This window comes from Adiantum capillus-veneris, chromosome 22 (assembly GCF_014529385.1).
Source record: "Adiantum capillus-veneris isolate H3 chromosome 22, ASM1452938v2, whole genome shotgun sequence".
Classification (NCBI taxonomy): domain Eukaryota; kingdom Viridiplantae; phylum Streptophyta; class Polypodiopsida; order Polypodiales; family Pteridaceae; genus Adiantum; species Adiantum capillus-veneris.
The window spans coordinates 43,853,483-43,873,399 of NC_140952.1; the positions used below are offsets into that span (position 1 = coordinate 43,853,483).

Sequence of the window (19,917 nt, forward strand, 5' to 3'; positions counted from 1 at the left end):
CTAGATGCTCATCTCTCAAAAGAGAATGTACGCATAAGTCATCCATGTATATTTCTAAAAACAACCTTAAGTATTCTTTGAAAGCATGCGTCATCAGCCTCTGGAAGGTTGCGGGAGCATTGGTTAGACCAAAAGGCATAACCCGATAAGCATAAATTACCCACTCTGTTGCAAAAGCTATTTTATGTTGATCTTCCGGTGCTATGGCTAGCTGGTTATATCCTAAAAAACCATCAAGAAAGGAGTATGCTGTTTTCCTTGATACACGCTCTAGAACATGATCAGTTATCGGCAGGGGATAATTGTCCCTGATTGTTGCAGCATTCACTTTCTTTAAGTTGACACACACTCGGAGTTTTCCGTTCTTCTTGGGTACCACCACAATTGGAGATACCCAATCGGTGTGTTCAATCTCGTATATGAATTCAGCTTCCATTAGCTTATCTATCTCTTCTTTGATTCGCTTAGCAAACGTATCATTATATGTGTATGGTCTCTGTCTGCTAGGCTTTGCATCTTGTTTTAGTGGGATTGTGTGTTGGCATATCGATGGGTCAACTCCCTTTAAGTCCTTATAAGACCATGCAAACACATCCCTGTACTCTCTGAGAAGACTCAAAAGTCTCTCTTCCTCGCCTGGAGACAAATCTGTGGCTATGTACACCGGTCTAGGTGTCTCACCTGGAGCTGCTAAATCAACTTTTTTTGCATCCTCCGGTCCGTCATAAGATTCGTTCTCCCTTCTCTCTCGAATAGGTTGGGTTAATACCACCTTCCTATCCTCATTGTGAATTTCCTGTAGTGAGAGGGAACATCCATGTTTTCCTTGATTTTGGTGTTTTCGTCCTCTCCACTCTCAATTTCTGTCGTCCAAACTTCTTTCAGAGTTTTCTTGAGCTCTCTGTACTTGTTTCTACGTTCTAACTTGGACTCCGTGTGTTCTCTGTTGCGCTTGTTCTTTACTGATTTTTCTGTTTCAGTTTTCGTTTCATTCCTTTGAACTTGATTTCTTGAGCTTCTTTTGTCTTTTCGTAAGCTCTTTTGATCATTGCCTCTCATTCTTCCAGAAATCTTGTCCTTAACACAATCTTCCGCCTTTACTAGCATTAGGAATTGATTTTTTCCTCTTATTCTAGGCATCGGATTGGTTCTAACCCCCTTTGTTTTTCTCTTTGCTCTATAGCATTTCTGGCGTTGTTTAGTTTGGTTCGGGAAATCATAAATTCGGACATCCGTTATAGCTTCTTCGTTTCCGGCTGAATTGTCCGTTGACTCGTTGTCTGCTTCATTTCCCCACTCTGGATGATCGGGAATGTCGTGAAACACCTCTTTTTCATTTTCCTTTTCCAGTGTATCGTTCTTTTCAGTTTCTTTTTCGAGTATAGTTCTCAGCATGAAGTACGGAACCACGTCGTACCCGTCCTTGTCGCAAAATTTCGTTGTGGGACCATCCGAAATTGCACAAACATCTAGGGTTGCTAGAATGTGTGTCCATTCTAATGGTTCAAGCGTGTCCTCTGGAAAGGGTTCTCCTATATAAACTTCGTCTTCGATAGCCCTTTCTAAAACATATTCTTCTCGCCTCAGACTTCCACATTTTGAGGCTCCACACATCCATAACTCCTTGGGCTTACCTAACCAGGCTGGAAATTCGGATCCCGCCAAAGTAGCTGAATCAAACTCCTCTACCGGTGTTCGGTTCACATCTTTGTAGCTATGGTCTTTCAGGTTCACACGTGTAGTGGTTTCCATATTTCTCAGGTATATGTGATCGTAGCCCCAATCCTGGACCATTTTCAACTGTTTCATGAATGGTCTTCCCAGTATGATATCATAGTTATTCTCCTTGCCAAAATCGACAATAGCAAAAGTATGTTCGTATTCAATGCCGCAAGAAGTCACTACGACTTTCTCTAATAACCCCATAGGTTTCTCCATGTGTCCATCTGCTAATTGGAGTTTCAACCTAGTCTTCCTTATTGCTGGTTTCCCCCATTTTTTCCAGATTTCTTTTGTAGCAATGGCTACCCCAGCTCCGCTGTCTAGTATTGCCATCGTGTTCACTCCTTGGAATTCAACTGGTAAGGTTGTATTCCCCTCTTCACCTTCGCAATACTCTCCGACCTTGTTTAAGGGTACAGGCTTAGCGTTCTTTTGTGGTTTGCTCAGCTCTTGTATACCCTCTTGCAGTCTCGATGTTGGGTCTTTTATCCCAAATTTCTCCAAGCATTTTCCTACAGTGGTCCACATATGTGATCTTAGCCTCAAAAGCTCAGCTAGAGTGATAGTGCATGTCACTGGTGTTGACAAGATCTCTATCAATCCTTGTGAGTCCATGATTTTTTCTGATGAGATTCTTCGTGAGGGAAGTGCTCTAATCTCGGATTTTGCTTCATACTCTCCTAAGTATGAAGGTAAGGTATTCAGTGAGTGAGGTTTGCTCTCCATTGTTCTAACAGAGCCCCCATCTCCCCAGTAAGATTACAGATCCAAGTCCACTTGAGATCCTACCTCAAATTCCACTATGGGAGGATTCCTGATGTCCTTTTCCCAATTTGTTTGATTAGCTTGGCAACTTAGCTCGTTTGCAAAGTTTGCCTCTTTCACTTGTTTCCAAAATTCATTGTAATCCTCATCTCTTCCGTAAGACCTCTGTATGACTGGATGAAAACTCTCTATCTCCTGATCGGTTGTGTTCAATACTATGCGGTCATCCTTGTGTGTATTTTCAGGCTTTTGTGCACTGGGAGTCTTTTCAGCTACCCGTGAAATGATAGTCTCTTGCTGAGTTGGGTTTTCCGTTCCACAATTCATTGTTTCTCTTGGTGGTTCTAATAAGGCTTGTGCAGTCTCGATCATTCTCTGGCACATTTCAAGTCTCTGCTTTTCCAATTCCGCGTTTGGGTATGTCATCCACCTCTGTTCTTGTGTTTGGTTGTTCTTTAACCTAGCTTCGTAAGCTCTCATCAGTGCGTCCAATGGTTCGTGTACTTTGTCGACTAGCACTGATCCTCCTGAGCTTAAGCTCGTTGTTTCTTTAATACTCTTTTGTTTCGTTCTTTCCGGGCTCATCTCTCGTTTCCCGTTTTGACTCTCAAGTTTTTCTAATCTATCTTTAGTTCGCTTTAGTTCCTCAGCTAGAATAGCGTCTTCACGTTCTTTTCTCAACTTCATGCGTGCTTTTCTAGCTTTCCATGTGTTTCTCTGACTCCGCGGTCCTTGACTAACCACTTCAGTCGCTAACTTTCCCTTCTCAGGTTCTCTAGTGGTTTTCTTAGCTTGAGCTCTAGTAACAACTTGCGTTGGTATCAGAGTTTCATTTTCAGACCCACTGCTGGTAGGAATAGTTCTAGCATATTCAATGTCGTCTTTTGCACTTTGTTTGGATTCTTTGAACAATCCTCAATGAAGTGAGTAACCCCACACTCAGTGCAATAAGCGTTAATTCTAATGATTTCCGTATGTGGACAAACATTCATCAGATGGTCACCTCCACACTTGTAACAGGGTCCTAGTGCTGGTCTTGGTCCCATTTGATTCGTCCTTTGTGGATAGGATGGTCTTTGTCATGTTAACCCTCCATGAGCTATCAACATCAATGTTCTTGCGTCCAAATTGTATCTCTCTTCATCAGAATCACTTGTAACTGTTGGTATTCCAACATTCCCAATCATGCCCCATGGTTCTGGTTGTTTGGGTTCTTCTGGTGGGTAATACACAGTTGGAGACATGTGTGCACCAGATTCTTCATAATAGGCTTGAACAGGCACTAAGGCTTGTTCTTCCTGATTCTCTAAGGTTGGTGCATATCTAATGCCCACTGGTCTTGCTCCTGGTAAAGGTGATTGTTGTCCCAATACCGGTTGCGGTCTTTCTATCCCCATAGGTCCTGGTACATTTCCCGTTGGGTATCGAGGTACTAGATGTACCTGAGGTGGTGCTAATTGAGCAGGAGGTGCATACTGACGCTCCCTTACATACCCTTTGTTGTAATAGCACTCCTCTGTTGGATGGTTTGTCCATTTTTGTTCAATAGCACACCATTTCAGTAGTTTTGGCAATGGTTTTTGGTATGGTGCCATCCTTTTTAGAGCATCTTCTATCATTTGCTCTACATTTGGCACACCATTTCAGTAGTTTTGGCAATGGTTTTTGGTATGGTGCCATCCTTTTTAGATCATCTTCTATCATTTGCTCTACATTTGGCATGGTTGTTGTTTGAACATTCGTTTTAGTGGTAGTCTCGCTCGCTACGAAGGAAGAGCTACTGGATGCAAAATCTGTATCCGATGACACCTCTCCATAAACCGTACAGTTATCCACTAAGTACAATGCTTCTCTCGTTACTTGCTCGAAACTTGTACAAGCTTTCAAGTGCAAGTCCTTCTTGAGAGTGTCGTTTCTCAATCCCTCAATAAAGAGAACAGATAGTCTGTCATCTTGTGGTCGTTCACGTACTGGACATCTCTCAATGTATTGTTTGAAGCGAAGTGAAGCTTCCTTCACTTTTTCGTGTTCTCTCTGTTTAAAAGCATATATTTGTGAGACCGTATTGTGCTTAATCCCTCGTTTTGAGAATTCCTCAGCAAACTCTCTTAGCAAATGGTCAATGTCATGGAATCCCCCTATGTTCAGTGGTTGAAACCATGTCAATGCCGTACCTTCCAGAGTAAGACCAAATCCCTCGTATTGTGTATGGAAATCGGTTATCTGCTCAGCTCTTAAGACTTGCTTAAAGAGTGACACATGTGCATACGGATCTCCTGAACCACCATACTTCTTTGGCATACACTTGGCTAATTGAGATGGTCTCATACGTCTATGGTCTGCTACCAATCTCATTGCTCCTGTGTCCCGGCTAAAGCTTTCTCTAGCATCATGGACTTCATGGGTTACCCTTGTCGGTTCCCCTGCTCTGAATCTACTACTAGGAGGTAATTGTGATGGTTCCGCTTCGAACCTTGGACCTGGAGTGGTATACGTGGGGATTGGAACTGCACTACCTCGATTCGTATCCATTGACTCTCTGGAATGTAGTGATCCCATTGGTCCGGGCTTCGAGTACTGAGGTTGACTGAAAGAGTCAGCAGCCTGAGTTCTTTGTCCTCCTGTCGTCATTGGGTTTTGCACTCCATTTGTTGGTGCTGGTCTTTGTGAGCTAGAAGTAACATAATACTGATGTAGTGGTCCCCCAAAGTATGTATATCCTTCTAATTCTTTCTTGCCCATTGTTGAGTATTGCCTCCCATACTTGTCGTAAGCGGCAATTTTCACTTCCGATCCCTCTGTGTAGATAAAGACATAAAGTCTTTTTTGGTCTGACAACTCTCCGGTGTAGGGTTCTTCACATCTATAATAGAGATCTTGCTCTCCATTATTATATTTGTATAGCCCCACATAGATGTTATCAGTGTTGATCCTTGTAGTTTCATTCTCTCTTCTTAACCTCGCATCAGGGAAGTTCATTATTGGTGCTTTCTCCTCGAGTTCTTCATCTACTTTGGCTTTGGTGTCCATCAATCCCCACTTGTCCACAATGTTAGGGTTTAGGACTACCAAGTACATGATGCCCTCGTCATCTAGATATCTATCTCCGCTATAGCTCACAGGCACTAAGTCCTTGAACTCACTAGGTCTCTCTTCTATCTTTACACAATAGCGGTCCATTCCATCTTTGTAGATCTTGGCACCTTGCTCATTGTCGTACTGATATTTTATGAACAATAGCTTCATTGTGGCGAAAGGGTTTGATGATCCTGCTGCCATATTTTCTCTGTTGTTCAGGTTCAAGTGTTCCATGTGTTCGGTGAAAATCTCGTAAGATCTCTCCGAAGAAGTATCAGAAACACTTCCTTCAAAGACCGGCTCTAATGGTTGCACCCAACTTTGATTTACACTTCCCTCGGTTGATATGACACTTGCTTGTTCCCCTTGTTTTGGTTGGTTATTCTGGAGATTCCTGCCCGATCTCAAATTCATCAATTCCCCTAAAGGACTTTAACTTTTCCGTCTCGGCAATTTGTTTTCCCAAGTTTTTGTGGTCAGAATTGATCCAAACTGACTGATACTTGGTCAATTGTTTAATCTTGTCAGTTGGACATCTTCTGTTTCGTCAAGTGAGAATTTTGTTGCACTTATGCTGAAGAAGACATTATACGCGTATGATGTCTTTTTTCTCAGATTTGGACTATTTTGGTTATGCTCACTCTCAGTAGCCCCCTTATGATCTGTCCACTCACAAAATTCTGTTTGAACTCTGTTTGAGCAAGTTATGGCTAATTTAGGCTTTTCTTGGCAATTTTCCGCTTTTGACTTGTTTTGGGTCAATTGTGATCCAAATGGGATGAAACTTGAAATATAACCTCTAGACAGCTATTACAATGGATCTGTGTTGGCAAAGTATCAAAATATGTCCAGAATTAGGTAGAAGACATCATACGCGTATGATGTCTTTTTCATCAATTTGGGTCAAGACTTGATATTTATGCTTTCTACAGTGTTTGCAACAATTTTGTCAGGTCAGATATAAAAAATAAGCAGTGGATGTGCTAAAAGACATTATACGCGTATGATGTCTTTTGTCCCAGATTTTGACTATTCTTGGTTTTAAGCCTTCTCCAATGTTTATAATTGAGTTTCAAGTGTTTTTGTCAGGTTTGAATGTAAAAACAAGATCTGAATCCAAAATTTCCTATTCTTTGCGTTTCTTGGACTCCGACTTGTCTTTTTGGGTTTCTTTGAGTGTTAATGCTCTTGTTTTAAGTTGAAATTAGGGTATAACCCCCCTTTTGAACACTCTGGTAAAGTCAAAATTTTTGTTTTGGTCTCTATTTGGTCATTTAGACATCATACGCGTATGATGTCTAAAGTTGCAGATTTCCAGTTTTTTGGCACAGAATCCTTCCTAAAGCTTTCTCAAGTGCTCAACAACTCCCAGATACACAGAAAATTTCTCTGACTTTTGTTTATTGCAAGTTTCACTACTAACTCGACGGTTTAGTGATCTAACATGCAATCAACCATATCAAGCAAATACTCCAATGATTACTAGCTCCAGATCAGGATCAAATGAAGTCCTACCTAAGCTATTCCTAATCATAAAATGGGTTTGGTAATTGTGATTTCAAAGAGATCCACTGTCACTCACGGACTAGCAAATTCTTCTTCTATCAACAACTACTCAACACCAACAAAACAACAAACAAATCTAAGCTAAACTAAAAATACTGTCAACTCGGAAGACCCAGGAATACCCCACTTCCTAGTATCTCTCGAGATCTTCGGAGTCCACCACTCCTAGATCTTTTCTAACTAAAGTATACAAAGTAGTTTATACGACTCACCTAGTAGGATTAGTCTAAGGTCACCTAATTAGGGCTCTCGTCCCCGGCAGCGGCGCCAAATGTTAAGGCGGTTACGCCGCTAGCGGAAGCTAAATAGCGAGAACTCAACCAACAACAGAATTTGTCAGACGAGGACGGAGCTTGACCCGCAGGCGCATGGAAACAACTAGGTGGGTGTCAAATCACCTACTCGACCTTCTAACGACTATCACTACTAAGGAAATCAAATCTAAGTTCTAAAATACGCAAGTGACTGAAATCCGTACTACGAACGAATGCTATACGAAACAAAATCATCGTTGAATCGATTTCAAACTCAAGGGGAAGTCTATACACTAGGTAAGAACAACACCCTAAAGACTTGAACTGCAAAATCAACCTATAACCACTCCGTGCAGTAAACGCGTATGAAGACAGGCCGAAAAATACAGGTGATCGAAACTTGACCCCGATGGTACCAATGTGTAGTTCTACTCGTTGTGGTTCTATAGATATGCTGCACGCTCCATTCCGACACACGAGTTGGAAGAAAACTCACACCGAAGCTCGTAGGAACTTACCACACATAGAAGCCGATAGCGCACACTCTTGGTATCTGTGCGTAGCTCTCGCCGTTGCTAACACAATGGCGGTGTCGCTTCTTCAATGGCGGCTCTGTAGCTCGCGTAGCAAGTAGATAAGACTCTCTCTCTCTCTCTCTCTCTGACACAGTCACGACGCTCAAAAACTCACTTTGATTAATAATCTGAATCCCCTTAGGTTACAAAAACTTTGGCTTATATACCTCAGCCTTGGAGGTGAGAACATCTCTAACTAATTACATCAGCAAGTGAAATTACTTCGGGATTACAAGCTGGAAACTCAATTGAGTCCCGTTACTTAATGAATGGCTCAAATCAAAATCAATGTCGAAAAGACATTTATTACAATCAATGGTTACAAATGATGAGTGTGAGCAAAAATGTGGGTGTGATCCTCTGCTGGCTCAACAGCTTGCACACCCCTGATTTAATTTTATCACACCACCGACACCTTCTCTAGCTTTTGAATTCCTCTGGCCATTACCAGTTCAATTCGCCCATCAATCATCACATAGATAACCTCTTCTGGCTCTTTCTCCTTACACACATTGCGCTCCTCCAAAAAAAAATTCTCATCGCTTTTCTCTCCCTACAAATGTTCTATTTTTGTCATAATCAGCCTTCTTTGCCCGTTATTTTTGCCTCCCTTTCCCTAATTTATTTATGGTCGGCCACTTCGTTTGATGTACATATCGACCAAAGCATTGCTAAGCACAATGTGGCTATTCAATAGCTCTTCAAACCCTTTTCATGATCTTTGAATTTCACCACATTTGGCATAAATATCTACCAAAGCATTGTCGAGCACAACAATTGGTAGACATATTTACCAAAGCATCATCAATCAAAACAATTGGCTCACATATCGACTGCTTGGCATATTGCAACATCTCCTCTAACAACCTTGATTTTTAAAAATAGAAAAAATCAACTTGAAGCTTCCTTACCACTCCTTTATTGGAGTATTTTTGCAATCCAAGTACTCCAAGTGACAATATTCCAAGCAGTATTCTCCTCAAGCATTTAGTGTCATTTCTGAAGTGGGCCACATTTGGCATACTTTTCAAGCATGGCTGTATTGAGGACAACATTTGGCATGTATATTAACCAAGGCATCACCAAGAATGACCTATTTTCCCCAATAGCATACACCCAAGTGGATAACAGATGCCAATAATCCACTCGAGTGATGATATTGTTCAAAAATTGACATCCTCTCTGAGTTTCCCCTTGTGGGTAATGGAGCATCATGACAATAGGTCATTTCTTCATGTACTAACTAACTCAACTATTCAAACACCACAATGACTTTTGATTTCTATCATGCCCTTGTTGTTTTCTTTGTTTAATTGTGTGTTGTTTGCGTTTTGAAACAATTGATATGAGGAGGTGGAGATTGTAGCTATTTTAGGGAATGCCTTGAGAATCTACAAACTAGATTCTAAAAGGTGTTGCTATAAGATATTTCTTGGATAAACTTCCCCACTCCATTGAGCCCCTAATGTATTATAATAGGGATGGAGCTTATTCCTAGTATGTTGAATCGATGGAGATTCAAGGGATGATGGAAAGGGATTCATTAAATCCGTAGTTTACAAATATTTAACAATTTCCTACTTTGACTATGGGATTTTGGGGCATTACAACAGGTACTACCCATCTAGATTGGCTAAGATACTAAAACTTTCCCCTTGCTTCTGCTTTCCCAGCTCAAATATGCAAACCTTTGCCACATAGCCTCAGCTTGATTAACAACCCCCAAAGAATGCAATTTGGCTCCCTCTGAGAAAAGTCCAAGAATATCCCAAAAAAGAAAAGAGAAAATGGAGTGAAATATAAGTTCTCTCTCTTACTCAGTCTCCAAGTTTTAGAAGTCTTAGAGGTTGCTAAGTCTTCCCTCCAAGGATATGGCAGAGAGACGAACTCTCCAAGCCATGTAGACCAATTCAATGAGGAGACAATGCAAGCAATAAATCTAGAATGCTCCTCCACACATGATAGAGCCTGCTTGGAATGAGATGTATCCCCAATGGTACTTCAGAAAAGATGACATGAGAAATAGGCATGAATGGAAATAAACCCGGGAAAATCTAGGTCTAGTAGCACTAAGAAATGTCAAAAAACAAAAAGTAAAGTGCATCTCTCTGAACATTGAGTGGATCACTGATCCCAATAAAGCTAACAACATATTTAGGTAGATCAAATCCAACAAATTTGCTTTATAAGCTCTTTAAGGAGTGAAAATTCCATGCTTAGATTTACAAACTAGATTGGAAGAGATCTTTAGTGACCAACATTGGGTTTTCATTTATCACACTAGAGGACCAGGATGCTTGGCATTGGGTGTCCCATGAGAATGAGCTATGGATCAACAAATATTGTAGAGTTGAGCACAACAAGGTGGTATTCTTACATGAAAAGTAGTGTCCTTCAATTCGTCAATGCATCAAAGGCTTAACCCAACGACACCCTCATGTATTATGATCAATACCCCCTCATGAAAACCTTATGATAAAAGCAACAAAAAATCAATGGTTTCTTACTAGCTTGCCTCTCTTTAATTTATTGGCTTGTCTCTCTTTAATTTACCCATAGTCTAAGATGTTAAATCTATTGTATGGTTAGAAACCTTCACATCAAAATCAGAAGATAAAGGAGGGAGGATCTCTATGTTAATTCATTTGAGATCCTAGCCACCAAGATCAAATCATGGATGGAAGAGTTAAGATCAATCAAGTAGAATCCCTCTCCCTTCAACATACCCAATTGTTCTAAGACAATGGTGGACAAGCAAAGTAGAAAAACCATTCAAGGAGATGTTTAAGCTCCTCACAAAGAAGAAAACCAAAGAAACCCCTTGTTGTTAAAGGAAGGACATTATATCTAAGATAGTAATAAGCGCTCAAAACTCCCCTTGGAGCTAGTCCATAATCATTTCCCGAATATTTTTAGAAAGGAAGAAATATCTCAAATCAGACACTCCACTCTATGCGAGTGATACTAAATAGCAAAGATGTAGTCATCACTCAAGAGGAAAGTAAGAGGGACTGACCATCTTGTTTCTTCTACCTAAATGGAAATGCCGATTGAGGCTCTAAGGAATGGAAAAGATCCTAGTTCCTTTTTTGTGTGGAAAAGTATTGAATTATAGAGAAAAGGAGAAAACTACAAGTACCCCTAGGGACGGATAGAGGTCATCCTGTCCTGAAAGAAGAATAAGGACTAAAAACAAGGAAAGTTTCCTAAAGCTAGTGATGGAACCTAGACAAGTAATCATAAACCAAGGAAAGTCTAACAGGCTCATAAATGGACAATATGGTACTTTTCAATTGCTACCACCTTGTGGTTTTATGAATAATCTTTACATCCAAAAGGGGAGCATCTCTCACATGTGATTGAGTTCCTTCATGACATTTAAAAAACTAAGCCTGAGTTGGGTGGCATTTGTAGTGTAGATCCTACCAAAGAAAACCTTGTTCCTTTCAAGCCATACTTTCCATGAATAAGCACTACTGAGACAGGTCCATAGGGGGATGTCCATGTGTTTTCTTACACCTAGAAAAAGAGGCCTATAGGTAATCTAGGAGTGATTAGCACCACTAGCTAGGAGCAATCGATAATAGAGCTCTCTTGCACTTTACATCTGCAATAGACACCACCTGAAATACCAAAAAATCTGGATTTTCCCCCTTTCCATATACACTGGTGTAGGATTACCCACAAAAGAACAATTATGCTTGATTGATAAGGGGTAGGCCCACAAGCGCTTAAATCTATAGGCCCATTGATGAGAATTCCAAGAGATCCCAAATCTGGGGTTGAGTTTAGCCACAGAGGCTGGGTCACATCTGCCTTTATTCTCCTTGAAGTTGTAGATATCGCTGCATATTATAGAGAGGGAAAATATAGTCCCTTTAAAGCTTCTCTGGAGGATTGTCTTCATGGACTCCATCCTTGTTAAAAGAAAATTAGAAAATCCTTTTGAAATGTTATACTGCTAACTTAGCTCGTGTTTCGTGAGCCATCTGCTATCCTTGAAGACATCCTTCCAAAATTTGATGCCAACTTTATAGCAGCTATGAGCCCTTCTTGAGAGAGAGATTTGGCTGGCCTTAAGGTGAAGCACAAACCGAATGGAATCGTGAAGACAAAAGCTCTTGGAAATAATAACTTTTTGGGTGGATATCATTTTCTTTTTGAACTGAACCAACCTTTCCAGAACCTATAAACAAGATGAAAACCTTTTGGAACAACATTAGCATTATATATGAAAATGTCAGTTAATGTTAGTCCCTTCTTGGCTTTGTAATCCTTGAGGTGGAACATGTTCATATTCCTCTTAATGAGTAGAGCCTAGCAGCAACAACCGTCATCATCCACTTGGAAGAGAGTTTTGTGTGGCAAGCTTTTGAATGTTCACTTTGCCCAAACCTCCTTATTATTTTTCCATGCAACAAGTGCTCTAGGCCACTTTAGGAAATTTATTGATGTCTTCAGAACCACCCCATAAAAACCTTCTCTTGAACTTTCTTGCCAAGCTGAAAATCTTGTTTAACTAGTATTGTGAGGGCATCCAACAAGACAAAAAATATATGAGGGAGGACAAGTAATGGTTAAGCACAAAGACTCTAGAAAACAATTTGGGTTGAAAAGTTTTCCATGAGTAAAGTTTTTTCCTGAGCTTGTCTAGGACCCAGTTCCATCTCTGATTGAATGTGACATGGAAACACATTGGTATTCCTAGCAATATGAATAGTTTTCCATCCACACTTGGTTGAAAACCATCCTAAGTGATACTTGCACAGGACAATCACCTTCTAAAAATTTATACCTAATTTTAGTTTGATTGATAACAGATCCACTAGCCAAACATTAGACATTCATTCAATCCCAAAAGCTTTTCTCTGTTGAGCATCATTTTTGACTAGTGAATTGGTATCAACTGCAAAAACTGTTGTAGACACAATTGCTCAATAGAACCAATGTTGATAGCCTTGAACTTCCCCTATTCCTTACATATTTGAATAAGCTAACCCAAAGCATCAAAAGATATGGCATGGAGTAAATGTCAAAGAGGGCAACCTTGTTTGAAGGATTTGTGCTAAGGAATGGGCTCAATAAACTCACCATTGATAGAAACTCTAGTTGAAGCATTTCCAAACAAAATTTGAACAAATATGATAAAATGTCTACCTAGTCCCATGTCATGCAATCATTGCACTATGAATTCCCATTCAGTCCTATCATAAACTTTATCAAAATCAATTAAAAAAACAATGTAATCTTGATGTGATTCAGAAGCATGTTCCATTCCTTCCTATTATGGCATCCAAAATGAATCTTCCTTTGATAAATCCGTTTTGCTTTTTGAATATGAATTAATCCATGAGAGGGCTAAGCCTAAGGAGAGAGAGAAAATTTTGTACATGGAGGTCGAACAAGTTATGGGTCTCCAATTAGATGACTCCTCCCTTGAGCATCTCTTAAGTACTAATTTGACCGCACCAACATTAATATTGGGGGAAAGAGCTCCTTGAGTCAGGGCTTCTTGCTAAAAAAACAGATTATAAGGTGTCAAATTGTTTTGGTAAAGGATAAAAAATTCATTAGGTACTCCCTCTAGTCTGGGAGTTTTGCCAATCTTTAAACATCGAATAGTTTCTCTAATCTCCCTCTCAAAAAGGGGATGATCCAACATTTTAACCATATTTATAGACACTTTTTTTCGTATGAAAGAGGCAATTTGGGCCTTGGCCTTTGGGATATCCCCATTTCTTTGGGGGAGAGTAGAGAAAATATTGGAGAAAAAAGGCCTGGCAATTTCTACATTTTCTTTATGCGACTTGGCATGGAGGCCATCCTTATTTTTAAAAAAAGGGATGGTTTTTGCACTTCTTTTTCTTCAATAGAGAGAACATTTGAGAGTTGGGCTTGTCAATTTTACCTACCTAGAAATGTATGGTCCAAGCAAGGGCACCCTGTGTCTCTAGGAGCTCTTCCCTTCTCAATTCTTCTTTTAGATTAAGAAGCTCAAGGGAAGGAGGGTCACTAATTAGAGACTCTTTCTCTATCACATCATTCTTCTATTAGACCTACTCTTCTTGATCAATCTTTTAAACCTTGTTAAAGGCCTTTGAATATTTCTATTATAAACATCCCAAGCTTCAAAGGTTTTTGATTGCAGATGAAAGCTTCTAGAAAATTACATTGAATTTCACTTTTAATTGACTCAAGCTTAAACAATGCACTATCCAAGTGATGCCAAATAGCTTTGAAGTTGTGCTCTCCTTTATTCATTTCAATGAGCAAGGGCTTATGATCAAACATCAACAAAGAAGAGTCAGATTTTCAACTTACCAACCAATGTACTTGCATAAGATATCCAAACATGTAGATTATGTCTAGCCTTGCAGCTCTGAAACAATTACCATACTGCTTGTTAGAGCAAGTGAAATGAGACTCTTGTAACATGTCATATAAAGTGTGTTTTCATACATTTCTTCCCAATACTCTTTCTCTCTTCCTTGAATGGCCTACCCTAAGGAGTTCCATCTGTCATTTGTGCAAATAACCATATTAAAATTCCTTGCAATTAACAAAGGAGAAGACAAACAGCTGAGCTCTATCCAGATAGTAGCTCTTTCAAAAATAGAGTTAGAAGCATATATGAAAACAACAATATAATTGAATGGTTCCTTCAGGAAACAACAACCCAATTGCCTCTTTGCCTGTACTGAATGTCAGTGATTGGGTGCTCATCTCTCACAGCTACACCTAGAACAACCCCTCGATCCCTTGCATGGGCCATGGGGAGTAAAGAACCATTTGTGTTTTCTACTTATTCTCAGAAGATTGAACATGAGAGCATCTCTTGCAATCTTAAATTCATGCAAGCAAAAAAAGTCAAAACGAAACCGATAACCAGACATCCATTTCTTGATGTAGACTGCCCTGGTAAGGTCAGTGAGCCCATTAGAATTGAGGGAAAAACCAATGGTTCTGCAACTCATTTTTTAGAATTTTGGGGAGGTTTAGCAAGTGAGACAAAAGCTCTATTTGGATTAGTCAACTTTTCCTTCTTCCTCTTGGATTTGACTCCTTGATTTTTAGGTAGAGTTTCCTTCTCAGCTTGAGATGATGTCTACTGAGTTTCTAGGAGAGTGAATCATCTTATTGATAGCCTCCTTGTCATGCTCCTCAAGCCCTTTAATAACATTCTCCTCACTTCTCAATTCTTTCTCATGGCCAACTTCTGGTTCTTTAACTTATGCGGTATCTTGAGTTTCAGACACAAAGTTCCCCTCCTCCTTTGAATCCTCAAATTCTAATGACATCCTTCTAGTTTTATATAAGGGTCTTTTTGGTGGAATAAGGGTATCATAATTCACAAAAGTGTTATGGGCATTTAGGTGATTATCCCTCTTTGTCCCCCTTATCTTTTTCCAATGGTTGATAGGTGGAATCTTTGTTAGCACCCTCAACACTATATCACACGAGATCTTCAATGAAGATCGAGTAATGGGATTGACGGTGTGCAACTAGGGCACACAATTCAAAATTGGCATGCATCGTCCGATGGTGTTTGAGTTTACTTTTGCCTAATTGTGTTTACTATGTAATGGTTTGTTTTGTCATGGATGACATCAAAAGCTACGCGTCCACGTGGTTAGGGTGTCCGCCTGTCAACAGGTAGGTCATGTGTTTGAGTCACCCTGCGAACGTTGGCCTCATATATTTTTCCGCTCGTCCATGTGCGTTGAGATCCCTGCACTCAATCCACCACAATCGATCCCACTGCACGATCGCATGTAAGACGCCATGTGATTTAGGTTGTGGCTCAACCACCCCACACATTATTGAAGCACCTTTGTGACAGGCCGCGTGTATATGTGGGGATCCAATAATATCCATATACATTCGTCTATTCGTCGATCTGGCTACCTGCCTCATTTCTTCCTTGGTGGTCTAAGAACTGTTGCCTCAATGCCATTTTTGTAATTTTGATTCTTACTAATTGAACTTAATTGGCACATAGGTTATTTCTTAAAAAACCATGTAAATTTTACATTCATAACCATCATGAGAGGGAGAGTTCCCTTAGCCCTTCAAATTTGAGAAAACTTTGGCGAAGCTTTGGATAAATCTGCTCGCACTTCAGTACTGAAGTCATGACTTCAAGCTTCCAAGAAGACATCGCACGCATCAGTTGCCAGCTCCGCCGCATTCGGACCCCCAAGGCCCTCTCTCTTTCTCCCATCGCTCAGAACTACAAGACCTGTGGCTCTCTGGCGCAACATGAGGGCATCCTTCATCCAGTCGGAACCCTATTCGTCTTGCATGTGAGAGAGAGAGAGAGAGAGAGAGAGAGAGAGAGAGAGAGAGATTTTATGTCCTAGAAGGTCAAATATGACCTATGGGACCAAAATAAACATATCATGTGTGCTGTGTGGAGCTGATTTCGATGCTCAAGAATTGTGGAAATGAGTGCTGCATTAGAGAGTCCACATTGTGGTTGGAAGAAGAATGTATGGCTCTAACATGATCAAAAGTTGAGCAGTCAAGTATGTTGGGATGCTCGGACTCGTAAACTTTATGGGGACATAAAGTGCATAGTTGATGAGACTCCTTACCGGTGCTCCAACGCCATGTCTTGCATCGTAGAGAATGAATGAAAGCTGAGGCAGATGAAGGCATTAGTGTAGATCGTACTCAAGTAGTCGGGGGCAACATATGTGGTGCAATGTATGAAGCATGAACCCCTAGGTGTTGCCCAAGCTGTGATACAATGGCGTTGGAAAAAAGCCTCATTCACTTTGGAGTCTATTGAGTCATCATGAAGCGAGTGTAATGCATCCTAGCTTCCAAACCACTTCTTGATGTCTTGCATCCATAGAGAGAGAGAGAGAGAGAGAGAGAGAGAGAGAGAGAGAGAGAGAGAGAGAGAGAGATATTTTTACGTCTTGAAAAGGTCAATGTGGTGTACGAGACAAGTACCGAATTACATCCATGTTTGATGTCATCTCATCATAAAAAACTGAAAATAACATCCTAAACTAAAGGTAAGAGTTCGAAAGAGGGGAAGATCACATATTCTCTCTTCTTAGGTCTCTAGATCAGCCCATGAGCTCGGCTATGAGGTGGGCCATGGCTGTGTTGTTGAGGTGTCTTGTGTTGTGTCTTTGGTGTCTCACTAGGATAGCTCTGATATGACGATAATATGGGCATATGGCGTAACAAACTTGGACACCCCAAGTCAAGATTCTACAGTGACATAGCAGAGATTCACTTCAAAACAATTCACAATTCACAATTAGGTAGACACGGCCTGGCGTAGTTTTGTGCTTAGAGATATTGGCCCCAAAGACTGGCGCCTCTTTCGATATTTCTTTTTGTATTAATCTATGTTCAAAGTACAAGAGAGCGGGCAAGTGCTCACTCTCAGACTCTGCGTCCAGATACCCTGAGAAGTGAAGCCCTGCCTACTTATTCATAAGTACAAGGGATGCCCAAAAGCAGAGCCCCAAAAGCATTAAACTCAAAAGCTTAATAATCTCAAAAGCAATTGTGCCAAAAGCTGCTAAAATCAGCCATCGTTATTTTCGGAAATCAGTACAGTCCGCTTTTTGCGTCGCAAATTGCGGAGATTCCGTACAGCAACCCAGCGACGTAAAATGTGGACATCCGTACAACTTGCCACGTCAACATGTCGGTGCGTTTTACAAAGAATGTTGCCACGTCAGCAGTGTGCTTGTCTGGGGGCTTGTTGTTACGTCACCGGTTTGTGACATACCCCTCTCTTGAAAGAATTGTAATTGTCCTCGATTATGCCTATAAAAACAGACAGAGACCATAAATTGTCTTAGTAGACACTGACTGTTAGTACTGACGCACTAGGCACAACTTATCTAGCACATGTACCAATCGACAGTCACATCACCGGACATCACAGAACATCACTTGACATCACATTCAAATTCATTTCAAATCTCAGATCATGATTAATCGGCAACGCATTTAGCAATCGCATCTAGATCCAGTCGGGACCTTTGTAAGGTGCAGCGGAAGTGTGTTGAATTTTGCTCAAGATGAGTGCTTCGAACTGTGCTCAAGGGTTCCTTTTACTCACGGAAGGGAGAGCCTTCCGTTCTTTAATGAGAGAGTGCAATGATCACAAACAAAGTGAATGACACTGTGAATGAAGGTACTGAGACTGAGAGAAAGAGAGAAGAATACGACACCAGAATGTTGTCAAACCCTCCTCCAAGGGCCCCACTCTCTATGGCGAGAGAGGTCTATGCTATTGATTGCACAAATTTGGTACAATGATCTAGATGCAATGGACTTGCCGATGATGTCGACGACAATGGTAACGGCAACGAGATCGGTTGAAAACTGAAAACGCTAGGGCTGAAATCTACAAATCTGGTATCTGTTGAATTCTAACACTACGTCGGTGAGGACAACGATGACGGCAATGCGACGACGATGCGCTGAAAACGCAGATGCTGAAATATACGAACAGTGGGCTGAAATTGAAAACGTTGGCTGATCAAACCACACGGCGAGAATCTGCTCTGGGAAGGTGAGATCTGCGAGGTTTGGGGTTGCTGCTTGAAATCTATAAATCTGGTATTTGTTGAATTCTGACACTACGTCGGTGAGGACAACGATGACGGCAATGCGAGGACGATGCGCTGAAAACGCAGATGCTGAAATCTACGAACAGCGGGCTGAAACTGAAAACGTTGGCTGATCAAACCACACGGTGAGAATCTGCTATGGGAAGGTGAGATCTGTGAGGTTTGGGCTGCTACTACGGAGTCTAAGTGCTGAAAACTAAGAACGCTAATGCTAGGGCTGGTTATGTCATCGGGAATCTGCAAAACATTGATGAATTTGCAAGTGTAAACACGTCAGGCTGTTCTGTGATCTGCAAAAACGCTAGTGCTGAGCTGATGTTGTTGAAAACGCCAGGATTGACCTGCAAGGGAAAATCACTGGCTGGTCTTGGTGGCTGAAAAACGCTAGGTTGTCCTGTCGAGTCTTGCTGAGAAGGTGCACTGCCAGACACTGGGTCTGTGCTGCCTCTTCTGCCAGAAAGTGCTAGTGCTAGCTTTTCTTTTATATCTCTTAGCCAATTTGCCCTACCCAGTTTCCCAACAAAGTCACTTATTAATAGTAAGTGAAAAATGCCTAAAATAGGAAAAATGGGTTTTGTGCACTGTAAAATGCCCCTGATGGGTACTAACTGTAATCTGATGATCATGCTGTGTGCAACTAGAGGAAATGCAACTACTCTAAGTGCCTGGACATGCACGGCCTGCGCACAGGCTCACAAAGGTTTCAGAACACTTCCTAAGCTGACTTGAATCCTAGACATGAAGTAGCTTGTCCACATGCACATAGGGTTAGATGTGCACGTGACATCCCCTCCCTCTTAAAGTGAGGTATTGGTACCGAACTGTATGGCGTCGAGGGAGATCACCAACAATGTCTGGAATCCTGGGAAGGACTCTTTGTCGGCCCACTCTGATGCGTGGGTCGTGCGATACTTGAACTTCATAAAGGATTGCAACGCTTGCTTCTTTGGGCTGCGCCGAAAGCGACAAAGTCATCTGAGGCTGCTTCAATGGTCCAAGTGCGTTTATGGACGTAGGTCCACCTTCTTCAAGAATCTACGAGGAGGGAAATTCCTGAAATCATTTTCCACGCAAAAACATGAACATACCCATTCCATGTAGAGTGCCTGGAAAAATTCTAGGAATCTTTAAAGATTGTTCATGCAATGTAGATGAACAAAGAGACGGAGTGCCAAACCATTCATCAAACACACACAAAAATTGGAATCGAAACTTGTGTTTTGATCGAAATCTATCAACGGTGGCAAATCACAATGAAAATGCCGATGCTTGATGCTCAATCCTTTTTGTGCTCTATCTAAGACTGTGTCATGCTAAGGAAGAGACATGGAATGTGAATTCGTTGAATGCAAA

General features: G+C 41.0%; 1 protein-coding gene across 1 annotated transcript in view; it reads left to right on the forward strand.

The window, feature by feature from the left end:
- Nucleotides 1-16,016: 16,016 nt before the first annotated feature.
- Nucleotides 16,017-19,917, forward strand: part of LOC147429237 (uncharacterized) — a 32,435-nt gene continuing 28,534 nt past the window's right edge. The window contains exon 1 of the mRNA XM_086495363.1: nt 16,017-16,263. Within this exon, the coding sequence (XP_086351489.1) occupies nt 16,093-16,263 (171 nt within the window). The 5' untranslated portion in view covers nt 16,017-16,092. The remainder of the gene's footprint in view (nt 16,264-19,917) is intronic.